This window comes from Aotus nancymaae, unplaced genomic scaffold (genome assembly GCF_030222135.1).
Source record: "Aotus nancymaae isolate 86718 unplaced genomic scaffold, 86718_ANA_hifiasm-v0.15.2.pri h1tg000046l, whole genome shotgun sequence".
Classification (NCBI taxonomy): Eukaryota; Metazoa; Chordata; class Mammalia; order Primates; family Aotidae; genus Aotus; species Aotus nancymaae.
In genome coordinates this window covers 26,861,254-26,879,570 of record NW_026988460.1, presented here as the reverse complement: position 1 = coordinate 26,879,570, position 18,317 = coordinate 26,861,254, and the positions used below count along the sequence as shown (strand labels likewise).

The following is an 18,317-nucleotide window of genomic DNA, read 5'->3' as shown; positions in this document are numbered from 1 at the left end:
TGATGTTTGTATTTTTAATAGAGATGGGATTTACTATGTTGGTCAGGCTGGTCTCAAACTCTTGACCTCAGGTGAGCCACTGTACCCGACCTTTTCCTGAGTTTCATAAGGATCTGAAGTAGTGGATTCTTTGTTTTTGCTAGGATCTCATTTAAAGTGGAGATGGACCTTAGAACTCATCTGTTTAACTCACTTGATAGATGAGTTAAAAGAACCTTAATTTGCATAAGGGTGTACAGTTTGTTAGAGACTGAACCTCAACAGTTCTTCCCACCCCATGCCCTCTGCTTCCCGACTCCGGAGTTAAATGCAGTTAGTGTCATATACTTTTTCCACTTAGTTCATTTTTCCCCCTCCATGTTGCTATGTGATTCTTTTGGTATCAGTTTTTCATCTTTCATGCAGGGTTCTTCTGTCAGTTCATGGTATAGCGATTCAGTGTTGAAATGGTGGTGTCTCAGCTGTGCTGTGCACATTCCGACCTTGTTAAATTAATAGTCCAGAGCAAGCAAGAAAAAGGTAATAGCGTACTCATTTCTTTATGAATATAAGCTTATAATATTTTTTCATCATGTGCTATTTTTACTGAACAAATTGTATGTCTCACATGTTAACACAATAAATATCTTGACAATTTTATTTTCTACCACATGTATGAAGCAGCATAAGGAAAGACTTATTTCGAAGGCATCACTGTTCAATGAGGTTTGGGGACTGGTGTGCACATGGAGTTATTTCCCCCAAATTCTGGGCCTCATGTAGGAAAACCTAAAACATAGCAAATGAGGTATGCTGTTATGGCATTCTTCGTCAACTTAGTTGTGGTTAGTAATCCTCCTGGCTGGGCGTGGTGGCTCATGCCAGTAATCACAGCACTTTGGGGGAGGCCGAAGCAGGTGGATCAAGAGGTCGAGACCATCCCGGCCAACAGGGTGAAACCCCGTCTACTAAAAATACAAAAATTAGCTGGGCGTGGTGGCACGTGCCTGTAGTCCCAGTTACTTGAGAAGCTGAGGCAGGAGAATTGCTTAAATAAATTCTCCTGTGTTAATCACAGCTTTGTGTGTTGGGAAGGGAAAAAGTAGAGTGGGTTGGTTAAAATGTAGAACTCTTGCTTCATGTAAGCATTCCTTTTGCTGAATTTGTAGTACTTTAGTTGCCTTTTGAGACCTTTTGAAAAGCATTAATTAAGGACCTATTCACAGGAGACTACAGAGTTCCTTTGTAAGATAAAGTTTATTTGCATTGACCTTGATGACTGGCAAGCAGTGCAACATGAAAATGTATTTTACAGTGAAATCAGGCTAATTAAAAAGAGTCAGGATGGGTGCGGTGGCTCACACCTGTAATCCCAACACTTTGGGAGGCCAATATGGGTGGATCATGAGGTCAGGAGTTAATAAGCCTGGCTAACATGGTGAAACCAAGTCTCCACTAAAAATACAAAAACTAGCTGGGTGTGGTGATGCGTGTGCCCGTAGTCTCAGCTACTTGGGAGGCTGAGGCAGGAGAATTGTTTGAACCAGGAGATAGAGGTTGCAGTGAACCGAGATCCATGCCATTGCACTCAATCCTGATGGACACAGTGAAACTCATCTCAAAACAACAAAAAATCAGTACCATGAACACCTGTGTGTTTTCTCCATTTTAATAGTTTGAAAGTAAATTATAGATGACACTTCATCATGCATTTTACAAGATGTTCTCATTACCACAATACCAGTATCATACTTAATATAGTTAAACATTATTCCCTTGTATCATCTAATAGCTTTGGTTTTTTGTTTTGTTTTGAGACAGAGTTTCACTCTTGTTGCCACAGCTGGAGTGCAATGGCGTGATCTCGGCTGACCCCCAACCTCCACCTCCCAGGTTCAAGCAGTTATGCCTCAGCTTCCTAGCTGGGATTACAGGCACGTGCCACCACGCCCAGCTAATTTTGTATTTTTAGTAGAGATGGGGTTTCATCCTGTCGGCCAGGTTGATCTCTAACTCCTGACCTTAAGTGATCCACCTGCCTCAGTCCCCCACAGTGCTAGGATTATAGACGTGAGCCACCATACCCGGCCAAGTTAATTGGTTTCTTTAGTCTGTCTTAATCTCCTAACTTAACTATTGGGAGACTATAACAGTTTTCTTGAATGTCTGTTTTTTTTGGGTGGGGGGGATGGAGTCTCGTGTTGTCCAGGCTGGAGTGCAATGGCGCGATCTCAGCTCACTGCAACCTCTGCCTCCCGGGTTCAAGCGATTCTCCTGCCTCAGCCTCCTGAGTAGCTGGGATTACAGGCATGCGCCACTACGCCCGGCCAATTTTTGTATTTTTAGTAGAGACAAGGTTTCTCCATGTTGGTCAGGTTGTTCTCGAACTGTCAGTCTCCTGCCTTGGCCTCCCAAAGTGCTGGGATTGCTGGGATTACAGGCATAAGCCACCGCACTTGGCCAAATGTCCTCTGTTTACTGGTTGTTTCCTTATGGTATCATTTAACTTGTTTCTCTGTATATCTATTTCCTAGTCTAGAGGCTAACTTCTTAGGTTAAGCTTAAAGTTTTTGCCTTTTTTTTTTTTTTTTTTTGACAGTCTTGCTCTGGCACCCGGGCTGGAGTGCAGTGACTCAGCTGTAGCTCACTTTGCCTTCAACTCCTTGGCTCAAGAGATCCTCCCACTTTAGCCTCCCTAGTAGCTGGGACTATAGGCATATGCCACCAAGCCCGGCTAATTTTTTGATTTTTTTGTAGAGATGAGGTCTTGCAGTGGGTATGGTGGCTCATGCCTATAATCCCAGCACTTTGGGAGGCCAAAGCGGACGGATCACCTGAGGTCAGGAGTTTGAGACCAGCCTGGCCAACATGGTGAAACCCTGTCTCTACTAAAAATACAAACATTAGCCTGGCGTGGTGGCAGATGCCTGTAATCCCAGCTACTCGGGAGGCTGAGGCAGAGAATGGCTTGAACCTGGGAGGTGGAGGTTGCAGTGAGCCAAGATTGGGCCACTGCCCTCCAGCCTGGGGGAATAGAGTGAGACTGTGCCCCCATCCCCACCCCCTAAAAAAAAGAGAGATGAGGTCTTGCTGTGTTGCCTGGGCTGGTCTCGAACTACTGTAGTGATCCTCCTGCTTTGGCCTTCCAAAGTGCTGGAATTGTAGGCAAGAGCCACTGTGTCCAGCCTTAATTCTTTTTTTTTGCTTTGAGACAGTTTTGCTCTTCTTGCCCAGACTGGAGTGCAATGGCGCCATCTCGGCTCATCGCAACCTCCGCCTCCCGGATTCAAGCAGTTCTCCAGCTTCAGCCTTCTGAGTAACTGGGACTATAGGCATGCACCACCACGCCCAGCTAATTTTTGTATTTTTAATAGAGACAGGGTTTCACCATGTTGACCAGGATGGTCTCGATCTCTTGACCTCGTGATCCACCCTCCTCGCTCTCCCAAAGTGCTGTGATTACAGGCATGAGCCCGCGTGCCTGGCCTAATAATTCTTTAGTAGCACAAAGAACTTGGTTTGTGTTTGTCTTCACTTGATGAAAAAATTTTTCTAATTTGTTTTTTTATATCAGGATCCAAATGCTCTCTATACATGCATTTGGTAATATCTCTTAAGTGTCCAAGTCTCTTAACAGTTTCCTGTCTTTACTGGAGAAAACCTGGGATTGATCCTATGACCTGTATTTGGCTGATTGTATCGTTGTGATACGTTTCACATTTTTAGCCCCCATCGTTTTTGTAAAGTGGTAGATTCAGAAGGTTAATTTTACATATATGTGAACCTATACGTATATATATATAGGTTCTTTTCTTTTTCTTTTTTGAGACGAGTCACCCTGTTGCCCAGGTTGGAGTGCAGTAGCACTATCTCAGCTCAACGCAACTTCTGACTCCCAAGTGATTCTCCTGCTTCAGCTTCCCAAGTAGCTGTGATTATAGGCATCTTGCCACCCCTCCTGCTAATTTTCTTCCTTTTTTTTTTTTTTGCATTGGAATCTCACTTGGTCGCCAAGGCTGGAGTGCCATGGTGGTATAATCTCAGCTCACTGCAACATCCACCTCTCAGGGTCAAGCAGTATGCCCGGATAATTTTTGTATTTTTAGTAGAGATGGCCAGGCTGGTCTCGAATCCTGGACCTTAAATGATCTGCCTGCTTCGGCTTCTCAGAGTGTTAGGATTACAGGCGTGAGCCACTGCACCCGACCTTTTTCTTTCTTTTAGACAAGAATATATCATAGGAGAGGCAGTGTGCTTCCTGTTGCATCATATCAAGAGGTACAAAATGTCAGGTTTTACTTTTGGTGATCATAAGCATCAGTGGGTTTGGTGATTGCAGTTTTGTCCATTCATCATGAAGTTCCTCATTAATCTTGTACCAAATGGTTTTTACAGTTTGAGAGCCATGGATGATAGATACCTGGATGAATTCAGTCATGAGGAACAATTGGAAGAATTCTAAATCCTTTAAAATGCAAGCCCAGGGGAGAACACTCCCAGGAATTAATGTGTGATTTCTTTATTATTATTATTTTTTTTTTTGAGACAATCTCACTGTTGCCCAAGTTGGAGTACAGTGGCATCATCTTGGCTCACTGCAACCTCTGCCTTCCAGGTTCAAGCGGTACTCCTGCCTCAGCCCCCCTACTAGCTGGGATTACAGGCATGCACTACCATGCCTGGCTAATTTTTCTATTTTTTAGTAGAGATGGGGTTTTGCCATGTTGACCAGGCTGGTCTCAAACTTCTGACCTCAGGTGATCCACTTGCCTTGGCCTCCTAAAGTGCTGGGATTACCGGTGTGAGCCATGGTGCCTGGCTAATGTGTGTAATTTCTAAAAGCTGGCCTAGTACTCTCACTTTCCCAAAGTCTTGATACTGCTGTAGCTCAGCCCCCAAGCCCCTTCTGGTCTGAGCAGCAGAGCCTTGCTCATTTTTGAGAGCACATGGCATCATGTAAATAAAGGATCTGGTGTCAGACCTCATTTGAATTTTGTCTTCACCAACTCTGTAGTTGCCTTAGAATGGAAGCTGAGTGAATACTTCTAAACTAGTTTCCTTATCCGTAAAGTGAAAATAACTTCTGGCCATATATGGTGGCTCACGCCTGTAATCCAAGCACTTTGGGAGGCTGAGGCAGGTGGGTCACCTGAGGTCAGGAATTCAAGACCAGCCTGGCCAACATGGCGAAACCCTGTCTTTACTAAAAATAACAAAAATTAGCCAGGCATGGTGGCGGGTGCCTGTAATCCTAGCTATTTAGGAGGCTGAAGCAGGAAGAAAATCACTTTAACCTGGGAGGTGGAGGTTGCAGTGAGCCAAGATCGGGTCAATGTACCCCAGCCTAGGAAACAGACTAAGACTGTCTCCAAAACAAAACAAAACAATACTTGTATGCTGTGATGGATTATGTGAGACGTTGGTAAAAGGCCTACTTAGTTCTTAGGATAATACATGGTACCTACTATTTTTAGTGATGCATAATGTACATAGTTTCAGGGTATATGTGATAATAAATTCATGTAATTTGTAAAGATCAGATCTGTGTACTTGGGGTATCTGTCACCTTAAATATTTGTCTTTACGCTAGAACCATTCAAATTTTTCCCTTTTTAGGCTGGACGTGGTGGCTCACCCCTGTAATCCCAGCACTTTGTGAGGCTGAGGTGGGTGGATCACCTGAGGTCAGGAGTTTGAGACCAGCCTGGCCAACATGTTGAAACCCTGTCTCTACTAAAATGCAAAAATTAGCCAGGTGTGGTGGTGCACACCTGTAGTCCCAGCTACTTGGGAGGCTGAGGCAGGAGAATTGCTTGAACCTAGGAGGCAGCGATTGCAGTGAGCTAAGATTGTGCCATTGACTCCAGCCTGGGTGACAGAGTGAGACTCCATCTCAAGAAAAAAATTTGTTTTTCTCCTTTAGCTATTTTGAAATGTATGGTAGATAATTGTAAACTATAGTCACTACTCATCTAACACTAGGTTTTATTCTGTCAAACTACAGTTGTGCACATTTATCAGTTTCTCTTCATCCCCATCTCCTACCTTTCCCAGCCTCTCATAATCATCAGTCTACTCTTTATGAGATCCCCTTTTTAGTTCCCACATGAGTGAGGACTTGTGATATTTGTCTTTCTCTGCTTGGCTTATTTCACTTAATGGTCCCTGGTTCCATCCATGTTGCTGGACATGATAGTTTTCATTGTTTTTTATGGCTGAATAATACTCCATTGTGTATGTATATATTTTTCTTTAGCCGTTCATCTACTGATGGGCACTTAGGTTGGTTGTATATGTCAGCTGTTGTTAACAGTGCTACAGTAAACATGGGACTGCAGATAACTTTTTTACATTGATTTCCTTTTTGTGGCTATGTACCCAGTAGTGGAATTGCTGGGTCATATGGTTCTTCTACTTTTACTTTTTTCTACTACTATTTTTATTGAAACTCTTCCTATAGTGCCACCAGGTTCTTGCAATTTTTTCTCATGCCACATGAGAGGAGTACCTCAGCATATTTGGCAAATATATGTGTAATTTCTAAAAGCTGACTTAGTACTCTTTCACTTTCCCAAAGCGAAAGAATAGGCCTGGTTTAATTCAGGGACATGTTTAAACATGGCCACTAACTCAAGGGCCTTGGGGAGCCAGCCGATGGTGTTATAGATGAGTGAAGCTGGTCAGCTAGGAAATAGAGGGGTGGTGTCGGGAACTGGGGAAGAGGCTATGCCTATACCCCTATAGGAGGCTCCCCTTAACTGGGTACACTCTTTAATGCCCCCAGGGGGGCATTGAAGTGCAGTGTCCTGATCTCAGCTCATTGCAAGCTCTGCCTCCCAGGTTCAAGCGATTCTCCTGCCTCAGCCTCCCGAGTAGCTGCGATTACAAGCGTGTGCCACCACGCCCAGCTAATTTGTATTTTTAGTAGAGATGGGGTATCACTGTGTTAGCCAGGCTGGTCTCGAATCCTGGCTTCAAGCAATCCACCCGCCTCTGCCTCCCAAAGTGTTGGGACTACAGGCGTGAGCCACCACATCCAGCCTAGTGCATAATTTTAAAAACCTGAGCAATAGTTTGAAAATCAGTTTTGTGGGTGGGCATTTAAAATTTTGAGGGATGGCTAGTCACGGTGAGAATAGTCACGGTGGCTCACGCCTGTAATCCCAGCACTTTGGGAGGCCCAGGCAGGTATACACTTGAGGTCAGGATTTCCAGACCAGCCTGGCCAACATGGTGAAATCCCGTTTCTACTAAAAGTATAAAATGAGCACAACACAGTGGTGTAGTCCCAGCTACTTGGGAGGCTGAGGCAGGAGAATCGCTTGAACCTGGGAGGTGGAGGTTGCAGTGAGCAGAGATTGTGCCACTGCACTCCTTCCTGGGCAACAGAGTGAGACTCCATCTCAAAAAAAAAAAGAAAACACAATTTTTTTTGAGGGGCATCTTGATTCTAAATTTGTTTACAATTTAAAGTGACTAGGAATTTAATTTGGCTTTGAAAGTTTGAAATAGAAACATCCTGCAAATATAGAGGTTATGCATCCTTTAAGTAAAGTTTTTCTTTCTTTTTTTTTTTTTAAGAGACAGGGTTTCACCATGTTGGTCAGGCTGGTCTTGAACTCCTGACTTCAGGTGATCCGCCCGCCTCAGCCTCCCAAAGTGCTGGGATTACAGGCGTGAGCCACCGCGCCAAGTTTTCCTTGCACCTTTGTGGAGTTTCAATCATACATCTTCCTAAGGATTTCCATTTTAGATTACATTTTCATACTTTAGTGTTAATACTTACTAGGCTGAAGAGAAAATGCTTTATTTTATATGTTTTTTTCTTTCTTTTTATTTTTTGAGACAGAGTCTTGCTCTGTTGCCCAGGCTGGAGTGCAGTGGTGCTATTTCAGCTCACTGCAGCCTCCACCTCCTGGGTTCAAGCAATTCTCCCACCTCAACCTCCCAAGTAGCTGGGATTGCAGGCGTGTGCCACCATGCCTAGCTAATTTTTGTATTTTTAGTGGAGGTAGGGTTTCACCATATTGTCCAGGTTGATCTTGAACTCCTGACCTCAGGTGAGCCACCTGCTTTGGCCTCCCAAAGTGCTAGGATTACAGACATGAGCCACTGCACTCGGCCGTTTTTGTGTTTTTAGTAGAGATGGGGTTCACCATGTTCTGGTTTTGAACTCGTACCCTCAAGTGATTTGGCTGCCTCAGCCTCCCAAAGTGCTGGGATTGCAGGCATGAGCCATCATGCCTGGCCTATTTTATATATATATTTCAAGACAGAATTTTGCTCTGTTGCCCAGGCTGGTCTCAAACTCCTGAGCTCAAGCAGTCCTGCCTGGGCCTCCCAAAGTGCTGTGTAGAATACTATCTCAGATCATCAGCGTGGTAGTTTCTGGTTGTTTGGCTGCTAGGACCCTAGTTTGGGACACAGAAGCTTGTTGCCCAGAGGTATTTGAAACTTGAGCTGCTAGAAGTGGGGCTGAATCCCCTTTTCATAACAGTATACCTTAGTACATTAGTACATGATAGATGTCTTGATCTCTTTCAAACACATTTTAAACCTGCAAGCCCTTTTTCCCAGAAACAAAGTGTTCATAAAATCTCTGGTCTCTGCCTAACATGTATCATTATGACTCATTGGCTCCAATGTTAGACTCTCGATTTAATTGGTGGTATCTGACTATAGCTAACTGGCTATTAGAATTTTTTTTTTTAACATTAGGCCATAGGTGGTGTTTAGGTCTGTTTTTTTTTTTTTGACAGTCTTGCTCTTGTCGCCCAGGCTGGAGTGCAATGGCACGTTCTCGGCTCACTGTGCAACCTCCACCTCCCAGGTTCAAGTGATTCTTCTACCTCAGCCTCCCAAGTAGCTGTGATTACAGGTGCCTGCCACCATGCCTGGCTAATTTTTGTACTTTTATTAGAGATGGGGATTCACCATGTTGGCCAGGCTGGTCCCGAACTCCTGGCCTCAGGTGATCCACCCATCTCGGCCTCCCAAAGTTCTGGGATTATATGCATGAGCCACTGGGCCCAGCCCATATAGTTGTTAATTTAGCAAAATTATGAACTTATGGTCATTTACAAATTATTTTATGCTCAAATTGTCACATCCTTGTTTCTGCTAAGAACAGAATGCTCCAGGATCCGTTCGGATTTTTTTGTCTTGCCTCAAGGAATCAACAACTGTGTTAGTTTACTATTGATGTTATAATTTAGTCACATCTATAAGGTCCTTTTGCCATGTACACAGGTTTGGGGGATTAGAAAATATACATCTTTCGGAGGGTACTATACTATTCTGTCTGGCTTCTGGCCCTCAAAGATTCATATCCATTGAACATATAAAATGCATTTATTCTATTCCAAATTACCCAAAGTATCAGCCCATTGATACTTTTGTAAAATCTTTATTGGGGTGGGGGTCGTGGTGTAAAATCTCATCTACATCTCATCACCTTCACCTGAGGATATCCTCAGGCTCAAGGCTTTTCTTATGTTTTGTCCTTTTTCTCACAGTCCAAGCTGGCAGTGTTTCTGCTGTTATAAAATTCTCAAGAACCTTGTGAGTCTCCTTTGTGTGTCACGGGAATTCATTCCATTAGACAAACAGGAGGCTCCTCCACTGACAGAGATGGGATAATCTCATCTCTATTTCTGGTTTCTGCTAAGATGGTTGTGCCATTTGCCTAGTCTTTTCAAAGAGCCCTCAGTATGAATGAATATTCTGATCTTTTGATTCTTCTGAGACACTAGAAAAAGGTTGTATAACTGCACCCTTGGCTTTTTGTCCAGAGCACACATTCCTTGACAGTGAATCACCTAATTTTAACATCTTTTGCTATATGGAAGGCTGAGAATTTCCCAAATTAATTACTGATTCCTTTTGGCTTAATAGTTCTTCCCTCAATTTCTCTCTTTTCTTTTGCATTTTACCATAAGCAGCAGGAAGAAACCAGAAAACTTCTTCAGCTAAATATCCAAGTTCATTGTTTACAAGTTCTGCTTTCCTCATAACTGTAGATACAATTCAGCTAAGTTTCTCCCTTTATTTGAGGACCCCCTTTACTGTTTCCAGTAGCATGCTCCTTACTTCCTTCTGAGCCCTCACCAGCAGGAATTTTTTTTTTTTTTTTTTTTTGAGACGGAGTCTTGCTCTGTCGCCCAGACTGGAGTGCGATGGCACAATCTCAGCTCACTGTCATCTCCACCTCCTGGGTTCAAGCGATTCTCTTGCCTCAGCCTCCCGAGTAGCTGGGATTACAGGCATGCACTGCTGTGTCCAGCTTATTTTTGCATTTTTAGTGGAGACGAGGTTTCACCATGTTGCCCAAGCTGGTCTTGAACTACTGACCTCAAGTACCTAAGTATATGGGAGGATATGCATAGGTTATATGCAAATAGCATGCCATTTTACATAAGGGATTTTAGCATCTGCAGATTTTGGTGTGTGTGTATGGGGAATCCTGGAACCAGTTCCCTGAAGATATTGAGGGACAACTATAGATAAATAAAAATACATAGAAACATTTTGATAATGAGTACAGAGTCCTTATACTACAAAAATGTTGCTCATACTTACAGGGTGACTAGGAAACAATATAAATTGGGACTATTACTCCTTTACTATTTTAGCCCTCAAATCTTTTGTTTGTTTGTTTTTTTGAGACGGAGTTTCGCTCTTGTTACCCAGGCTGTGGTGCAATGGCACGATCTTGGCTCACCACAACCTCAGTCTCCTGAGTAGCTGGGACTACAGGCGTGCGCCACCATGCCCAGCTAATTTTTGTATTTTTAGTAGAGACGGGGTTTCACCATGTTGACCAGGATGGTCTCAATCTCTTGACCTTGTGATCCACCCGCCTCGGCCTCCCAAAGTGCTGGGATTATAGACGTGAGCCACCTCGACCGGCAGCCGTCAAATCTTATATGCCAGACCTGTGCCAGGGGTGGAGTTGGAGGTAAAGAGTAAAAATACAAGATAGGATTCAAGTAGAGAAAGGCCTGTAAATCTGAAGTTTGGTGATTTAAAGGCTAAGAGTTTTTCCAAAGTCCTGCAAGGACCTGAGCCTGGCTCAGCTGACTACACATAGATGATTGGTAGGGCCTCATTAATAAATCTGCAGGTTTTTTTTGTTTGTTTGTTTTTTTGACAGGATCTCACTTTGTCACCTAGGCTCTGGAGTGCAGTGGCAGTGGGGTGATCATGGCTCACTGCAGCCTTGACCTTCTGCACTCAGTTGATCCTCCCACCTCAGCCTCCTGATTAGCTGGGACCACAGGTGTGTGCCACCATGGCCAGCTAATATTTTTTTTGGTAGAGATGGAGTTTTACCATGTTGCCCAGGCTTGTCTCATCTCAAACTCCTGAGCTTATGTGATCTGCCCACCTTGGCCTCCCAAAGTGCTGGGATTATAGGCATGAGCCACTATGCCCGGCTGTTTTTGAACTAATTATTGTGAACTTTACATAGATCTGAGCACAGTGTCTCCTTTAAAACAACAGCTCTGTCTACATATCATGCAAGAGGAAAAATGAGAACAGAAAGGTAAGCACTATCATGCCAGTTTCATGGCAGAAGAAAAACTATACTGGTTGAGTAAGTCATCTAAGGCCACAGAGCTAATAAGTGGTGAAACCAGGTTATGAATCCTGGATGTCTAAACTGTCTCAAATGGGAAGCAGGCATCAACCAGTCAGATTAGTCAAGTGGCAAGGGCACAAAGCCAGGGGTACTGCAGGCAAAAGGCGCAGCATGAACAAAGGCAGAATCAGTGTGAGCAGAGAAAGGAAGGCCATTTACCAGACTGGCGAGATAGGTCTGACTTTTGTTGGTTGCAACCCTAAAGAATTTTACGTAAATCTTCACATAACTGAAGATTTAATAGTGGGCTGGAGGCACAGCCTTATTCTCATCTACACAATGATGTTACTAAACACTAAATCTTGTCTCCTGAGCTCTGAAGTGGCTGACAGTTGGTATTACCTTTTGTCTGACATCCCGCAGGATGTATTTTCTCCAGCATTGCAAGCAGATCTCAAGACTCATTCTGACTAGGTCAGCTTGGGTCTTAAGCCCCACCAGTCACCATGCCTAGGGAGATGGGATGGATGGGTTAGCTTTAGCGCTTGATCCACACTTAAAGCTGGGGATGCAGTTCCCTTCCCTACAACCAGAGGGCTCCCCAAATGGAACTGAGATAAGTGGGTAGGGGGAGCAAATGCTAGGACAACATAGGTAACGCCTCTTGAATCCCGTTAGTATGTGATCTCTGCATCCTAGAGTCGGAGATTTAATGGATAAAGGTTGTATGGACATGTTGAGAAGGCCTCATTTGAGTGAGGAATGACCCTGCTTGTTTGAGATCAGATATTTAAGGTAAAAGTTAAGCTGCTTGAGGCCAGGCACAGTGACTCACACCTGTAATCTCAGCACTTTGGGAGGCTGAGGCGGACAGATCACGAGGTCAGGAGTTCAAGACCAGCCTGACCAACATAGTGAAAACCCACCACTACTAAAAATACAAAAACTAGCTGGGCATGGTGGCACGTGCCTGTAGTCCCAGCTACTAGGGAGGCTGAGGCAGGAGAATCGCTTGAACCCGGGAAGTTGAGGCTGTGGTGAGCCAGATCACTCCACTGCACTCTAGCCTGGGCAACAAAGCGAGACTCCGTCTAAAAAAAAAAAAAAAGTTAAGCTTCTTGAACAAAAGACCCCCCAAATGCAGAGGCCTTAACAAGGCATGTTTTTATTTTTCTCGTTTAACAGAGCTCAGTGTTCCAGATCTGGGAGGGGGGACTAGTATCTTCACAATACTTTCATTTCTGAACTCAGGTTGGCTGATCCATGGACACTTCTCAGTCAGCAGAGAAGGGAAAGGGCAAGGGATGTATATTTTTGTCATGACTTCGTCTAAGTGACACACAGCTCTTTGACTCGATTCTCATTAGCCATTATTTATAAATCATAAACCAGACAGGTGGGAAGATGGGGTCTGTAGTGGGGTGGTCATACGCCCACTTAAAACTTGTCACATTTCAGACATGAGATTCTGGTGACTATTGTAAGTACTTTTCCTGTTTTTTCTGACCCTGAACTACACATGTCAGCTGCTTCTCTCTCTGGCTGCTGCTAGGGTGCCCATCACTAGTTAGGTCCCGTGGTGGAGGGAGTACCTGCAGCTGAGGCACCATGTTTGAAAGGGAAAGCGGCTGTAACTGAATTAGCTGCGGGTCCTCAACTGAATTCCACACCACAGCTCTCATTGCTGACACCATGCGGTAGTAACCATCAGAACCTTTCCTACCGGGGACCTCTCTTGTCTTCCTGGTCCTTATCTAAGGATCTTCGGGTCCCAGCAATGTGCCCAGGACACAGTGACCGCACTTCTCAACCACCCTCCTCCGCTAAGTAAGTGGTACTTTTTGCCTGAAACTTAAATTTTTATTTTAAAAGGGGACGACCTCAAGCACTGTCTAGCTCTGAAAGGCCCAGCGATTACAGCAGACGAGCTGAGAAAAAGTACACAAGGCCCTAAGAAGTAACAGGGAAACGTGAAGGAGTTTACGAAGCCCAGCCAGCTTTAACTCCTGCAGGACGCACACTCCAGCTCCCACCACCGGAGCTGTTGGGGTCGAAGATCCCTCGTCGCAGTCAGAGGTGAGGTCGAGTAATTTCCAAAAGGGAATATTTGCTCTCACAGAAGAATCAAGAAGGAAGCCTGTGGAATTAGAGTAGCAGCAATAACTCAGCCTTCCACACAACCGCGCCCAGCGCCGCCTGCCCCCGCAGTGCTGATACTGAACGCAAAACATTTTGTACCGCTCGTTTCAAGAGCAAGACCCACCGCCCGGGAAAAAAAAAAAAAAAAAAAAGAAGTCCGAAAATAGTCCCACTGCGCAAGCGCAACTTTGCCCCGCCCACTCACGTACGCCGGTGATGGTGCCGCGTGCTGTCGCTACCGGAAGACTGCCTGTCAGAGTGCGCTGCCAATGTCTCTCCTAACCTTTAGCCGGATCTCCCTTTCACTTCCGGTCCCCCCTTTCACTTCCGGTCCCTTTCTTTTACAAAAACATCGGTCTCTGTGGGTAGTTAGAATCTTCAGTTCATTTGAGCGTCAGCTTCGTCTGGGCCTGTGGAGTTTCTCAGACAGGGGTCGCGGGGCTCCAGGACAGCGCCCTTAGTGACAACATGGTGAGTGGGGTGGGCGGGTGAGGGAGCGAGTGGATAGATGGGCAGGCCAAGGGGGCATCCAGCCGCCTGGGTCGCTCATGGCCTAGGGGCTCAGGCTTGCAATGCGGAGGGCTTCAGGTTACTTGGTGTAACGAGGGGATTCTCTTCCTGCCTCGCTCAGCTGTCAGATGGAACCCCGGGAGCCGCGTTACCGACCTGGACAGTGTCTTAATCCCGATGAAGCTCTTTACGTTATCGAGAGGGAAATTGAGACACAGAGAGGCGCTAGAGCCCGCTCCGAGTTACGGTGCATATAGTGTGTGGTCGGCTGTTTGTCCTAAATACCACAGAGAAGATTAAGAGCAGTTGTGACCATATGTTTCCGGGATTATTTCATTTATGTCCGTTCTCAGTCGCTCCATAATATACAAACATCTCGAGGGTAGGGTCTTTTCATTATTGCTTCCTTAATGTCTAACACAGAGTCGTTCTAGATGTTCAGTAACTATTGAATAAATGAATGACATAGACAAGAAATGTTCTCTGAGGGTGTGATCTCTGTGGTCTGGCGTCATTTGTTGGTTTCTTCACTTCAAGAAGCATTTACGACGTGTAAATGTGAGAATACACCCAGTGCCGGTACAAATATGATGATTGGTTACTGTAATATTGGCTACTGTATTATTTTCATTAAGTGAAGCCCCTATAAGAAACACGGGACGTCATGGTTAGGTTATAGGAGATATATTGGAAGCCATTGTAGATTGATGAGGACACGCTCCCAAGAAAAAGAGAAACCAGTAAAGTAGAAGTAGCCCTTTTTGTGAGAAGATATGTCCCAAATTACTACCATGTTTGCCTATCTACCAAGCATTTGCCAAGTTTGTTCATGTGTCAGTTCAAGGGGAGAGTCTCAAAGGAGACTTAAATTGAACTCACTTTTGCTGAGTGTCTGTAAACTGCATGCCTGGTGTTTTTATCTTATGAAGTTGTCCTGACACCTCTGAGATGAGGTGTGATCTCTGTTTTAAAGATGGGGAAACTGCGGTATAGAGAGACTACTTTTCAGAGATGGTAAGTGGAAGAACTGGGAATGTAAGTCCCTGACGGAGCCAGGACTCTTTCTACCTAAACTGCAACCCAGAAAACTCGTTCTCTGCCAGACACTGTGTTTCAGGGATAATTGAGTTAACATTTAGTGTGACAGCACTTACATAAAACTCACTTTACAAAAGGCAGTCTTCAGACTTATTTTCCCCAAATACCACTGGCAGGGAACAGAAAATTGTGATGCTGGGTGTTAAGTGCCATAGTAAGTATTATCCCTGATAGAGGACACCAGCCTAACTGGGAAGGAGGGGTCACAGAATAATGTTCTGGGTGGTCCTAACACAAGTAGAATTTGAAGGAAGAATAATGGAAGTTAGCCAGATACAAGGTGTTAGGGTCAGTGGAGGAGTAAAGATTTTAAGTTGAGGGAAGAGCAGCAGGTCACAGGATTGGGATGTCTTTTGATTTTTGTTGTTTATTGTTGTTCATACAATAAAATCACCTTTACTGTTGTTCAGGTGATTTGCTTGTGACTATATCCTTGTAAAACTTTTCACTGAAAAGTAAATGGAAAGAAAAAGATATATTTTAAACATGGGCATTTTTCTTCCCTTTTCTCTCCTTCCAGGCCCGAAATGCAGAAAAGGCCATGTAAGTATCAACTTGTTTTTGGCTGTACATTTTTTGTAACTGAATAACCACCATGTAATTCTTTTTGTATTTCCTCTTTTTGTTATCTGAGCCTTTTGAGAAGCTGTTTCTTTCCCTACATATGTTAAAAATAGCATTCCCATATTTGTCCATTTGTTTTCTCCTTTTGTGTTTTCTCACAGTTTCCAGAACTTACACAGGATGAGCATTTGTTCACCTCTGGTTGGTGCAGGGGTTGTGAGAGTGACAGCTAGACAACACCATGATGTTAGTCTTTTAACACCTGGATGTATTGCTCATCACAGTGGTCTAATAAGTAGAGTTTGCCACAATCCTTATGTGTAGTGTAAGTAAAATAGATACTTGGGTGTTCAGGAATACAAATTGCATCATAAACCGTACTTCCGGCCGGGCGCGGTGGCTCAAGCCTGTAATCCCAGCACTTTGGGAGGCCGAGGCGGGTGGATCACGAGGTCAAGAGATCGTGACCATCCTGGTCAACATGGTGAAACCCCGTCTCTACTAAAAAAAATACAAAAATTAGCTGGGCACGGTGGCGCGTGCCTGTAATCCCAGCTACTCAAGAGGCTGAGGCAGGAGAATTGCCCAAACCCAGGAGGCGGAGGTTGCGGTGAGCCAAGATCGCGCCATTGCACTCCAGCCTGGGTAACAAGAGCGACACTCCGTCTAAAAAAAATAAAAATAAAAAATAAAATAAACCGTACTCCTGAGAACATGGAATCCCTAACTACACTGTGGTTTCTTAATTGCTATATATATATGTGTATATATATATGAATGACATTAAATATGGTCATAAGCAGATCTACCCCATCCAGGAACATGGGTAATTAGAAGTCTGTGTGAGCAGGATCTGATGAAGTCTCTTATATCTCTGGTAGGACGGCCTTAGCAAGATTTCGCCAGGCTCAGCTGGAAGAAGGAAAAGTGAAGGTTGGTGTAAATCTTCCTCATGAATTGTCAAGTATCGAGAATAAATGCAGAGTGGGTACAGTGACTCATGCCTGTAATCCCGGTACTTTGGGAGGCTGAGGTGGGTGGATCACTTGAGTGTAGGAGTTTGAGACCAGTCTGGGTAACATGGCAAAACCCCTTCTTTACAAAAAAATACAAAGATTAGCCTAGCCAGTCATGGTGGTACCCACCTGTAGCCCCAGCTACTGGGGAGGCTGAGGCAGGAGGATTGCTTGAATGCAGGAGTCTTACGTTACAGTGAGCCATGATTATGCCACTGTACTCCAGCCTGGGTGACAGAGTGCGAACCTGTCTCCAAAAAAAAAAGCTGAGTGCAGTGGCTCATGCCTGTAATCCCAACATTTGGGAGGCTGAGGGGAGTGGATCACTTGAGGTCAGGAGTTTGAGACCATCCTGGCCAACATGATGAAACACCGTCTCTACTAAAAATTCAAAAATTAGCTGGGCATGGTAGTGGGCACCTGTAATCCTAGCTACTCAGTAGGCTAAGGCAGAAGAATCACTGGAGCCCTGGAGACTGAGGATGTAGTGAGCCGAGATCACGCCACTGCACTCCAGCTGGACAGACTTCAAACTGCAAATTTTCCTGTTTCTTGTCTGTACTTGCTGACACTCTTGAGAGTCTGTACACTTGAATTCCAGTCCCTCCCTATAGCTGAGGCAGGATGATGGATCTGGCTGCTTGTTTTTCAGTTTCTTCTGTATTACAGTGGCTGGGTCCTTTATTACTCCAGCTGTAATACTGAATAATAGGGAGTGGACTATGATGTGGAGAACAGCTGTAAGCTGAAACCAGTAAATGATTTCATCTCTTAGAGACAGCCAGATTAGAGATAATGTATACCATTCTTTGAAATTTTTTTTGTTTTTTAAAAAGTTTATATACACATGTATATGTATACACTCATATTTATGTATGTTTATTTTAAACACTGATAGACATTGTTTCTTAAGGTAGTATAAATATGCCATGAAATAGATAGAACCTAGTTTAGCTGTCTCTCTATTGCAGGACAATTAAGTTGTTTCCAGTACTAAATAAAATGCAATGAATGTTTTTCTTAAGGAGAGATTGTAGAATGAGGTTTAAGGCTTGATGAGGATCATCTGGAACGAAAACTTCAACTGTATTTAGGCCATTAGATGATTTAGGCTTAAGGCCTGAATCAGTTGTGAATGTTACGATGAAACTTGTAAGTAGTCTAATGGCAATGTGTTATTTTTTTTCTCCTTAGGAACGAAGACCCTTTCTGGCCTCAGAATGTACTGAGCTGCCCAAAGCTGAGAAATGGAGACGACAGGTATGTTGTGGGTAAATCTGTTTTCAGTAGAAGTAACAAGTCTCATTGCTTCTTACTGTCTAAATGACTGTTAAACCAAAAGTCTAAGTATTTTTAAATACTAATTTTGAATTATAGTTTTCTGTGCTTCCTAACATATTCAAAAATCATTAAAATGTATTACTTTTTTT

The 18,317-nt window shown here is 44.0% G+C and overlaps 1 protein-coding gene across 1 annotated transcript in view; it reads left to right on the top strand.

Moving 5' to 3' along the window:
* Positions 1-14,016: 14,016 nt before the first annotated feature.
* Positions 14,017-18,317, top strand: part of ISY1 (ISY1 splicing factor homolog) — a 32,318-nt gene continuing 28,017 nt past the window's right edge. The window contains exons 1-4 of the mRNA XM_012435005.2: positions 14,017-14,170; positions 15,828-15,850; positions 16,753-16,804; positions 18,082-18,147. Coding sequence (XP_012290428.1) covers positions 14,168-14,170; positions 15,828-15,850; positions 16,753-16,804; positions 18,082-18,147 — 144 coding nt within the window. The 5' untranslated portion in view covers positions 14,017-14,167. The remainder of the gene's footprint in view (positions 14,171-15,827; positions 15,851-16,752; positions 16,805-18,081; positions 18,148-18,317) is intronic.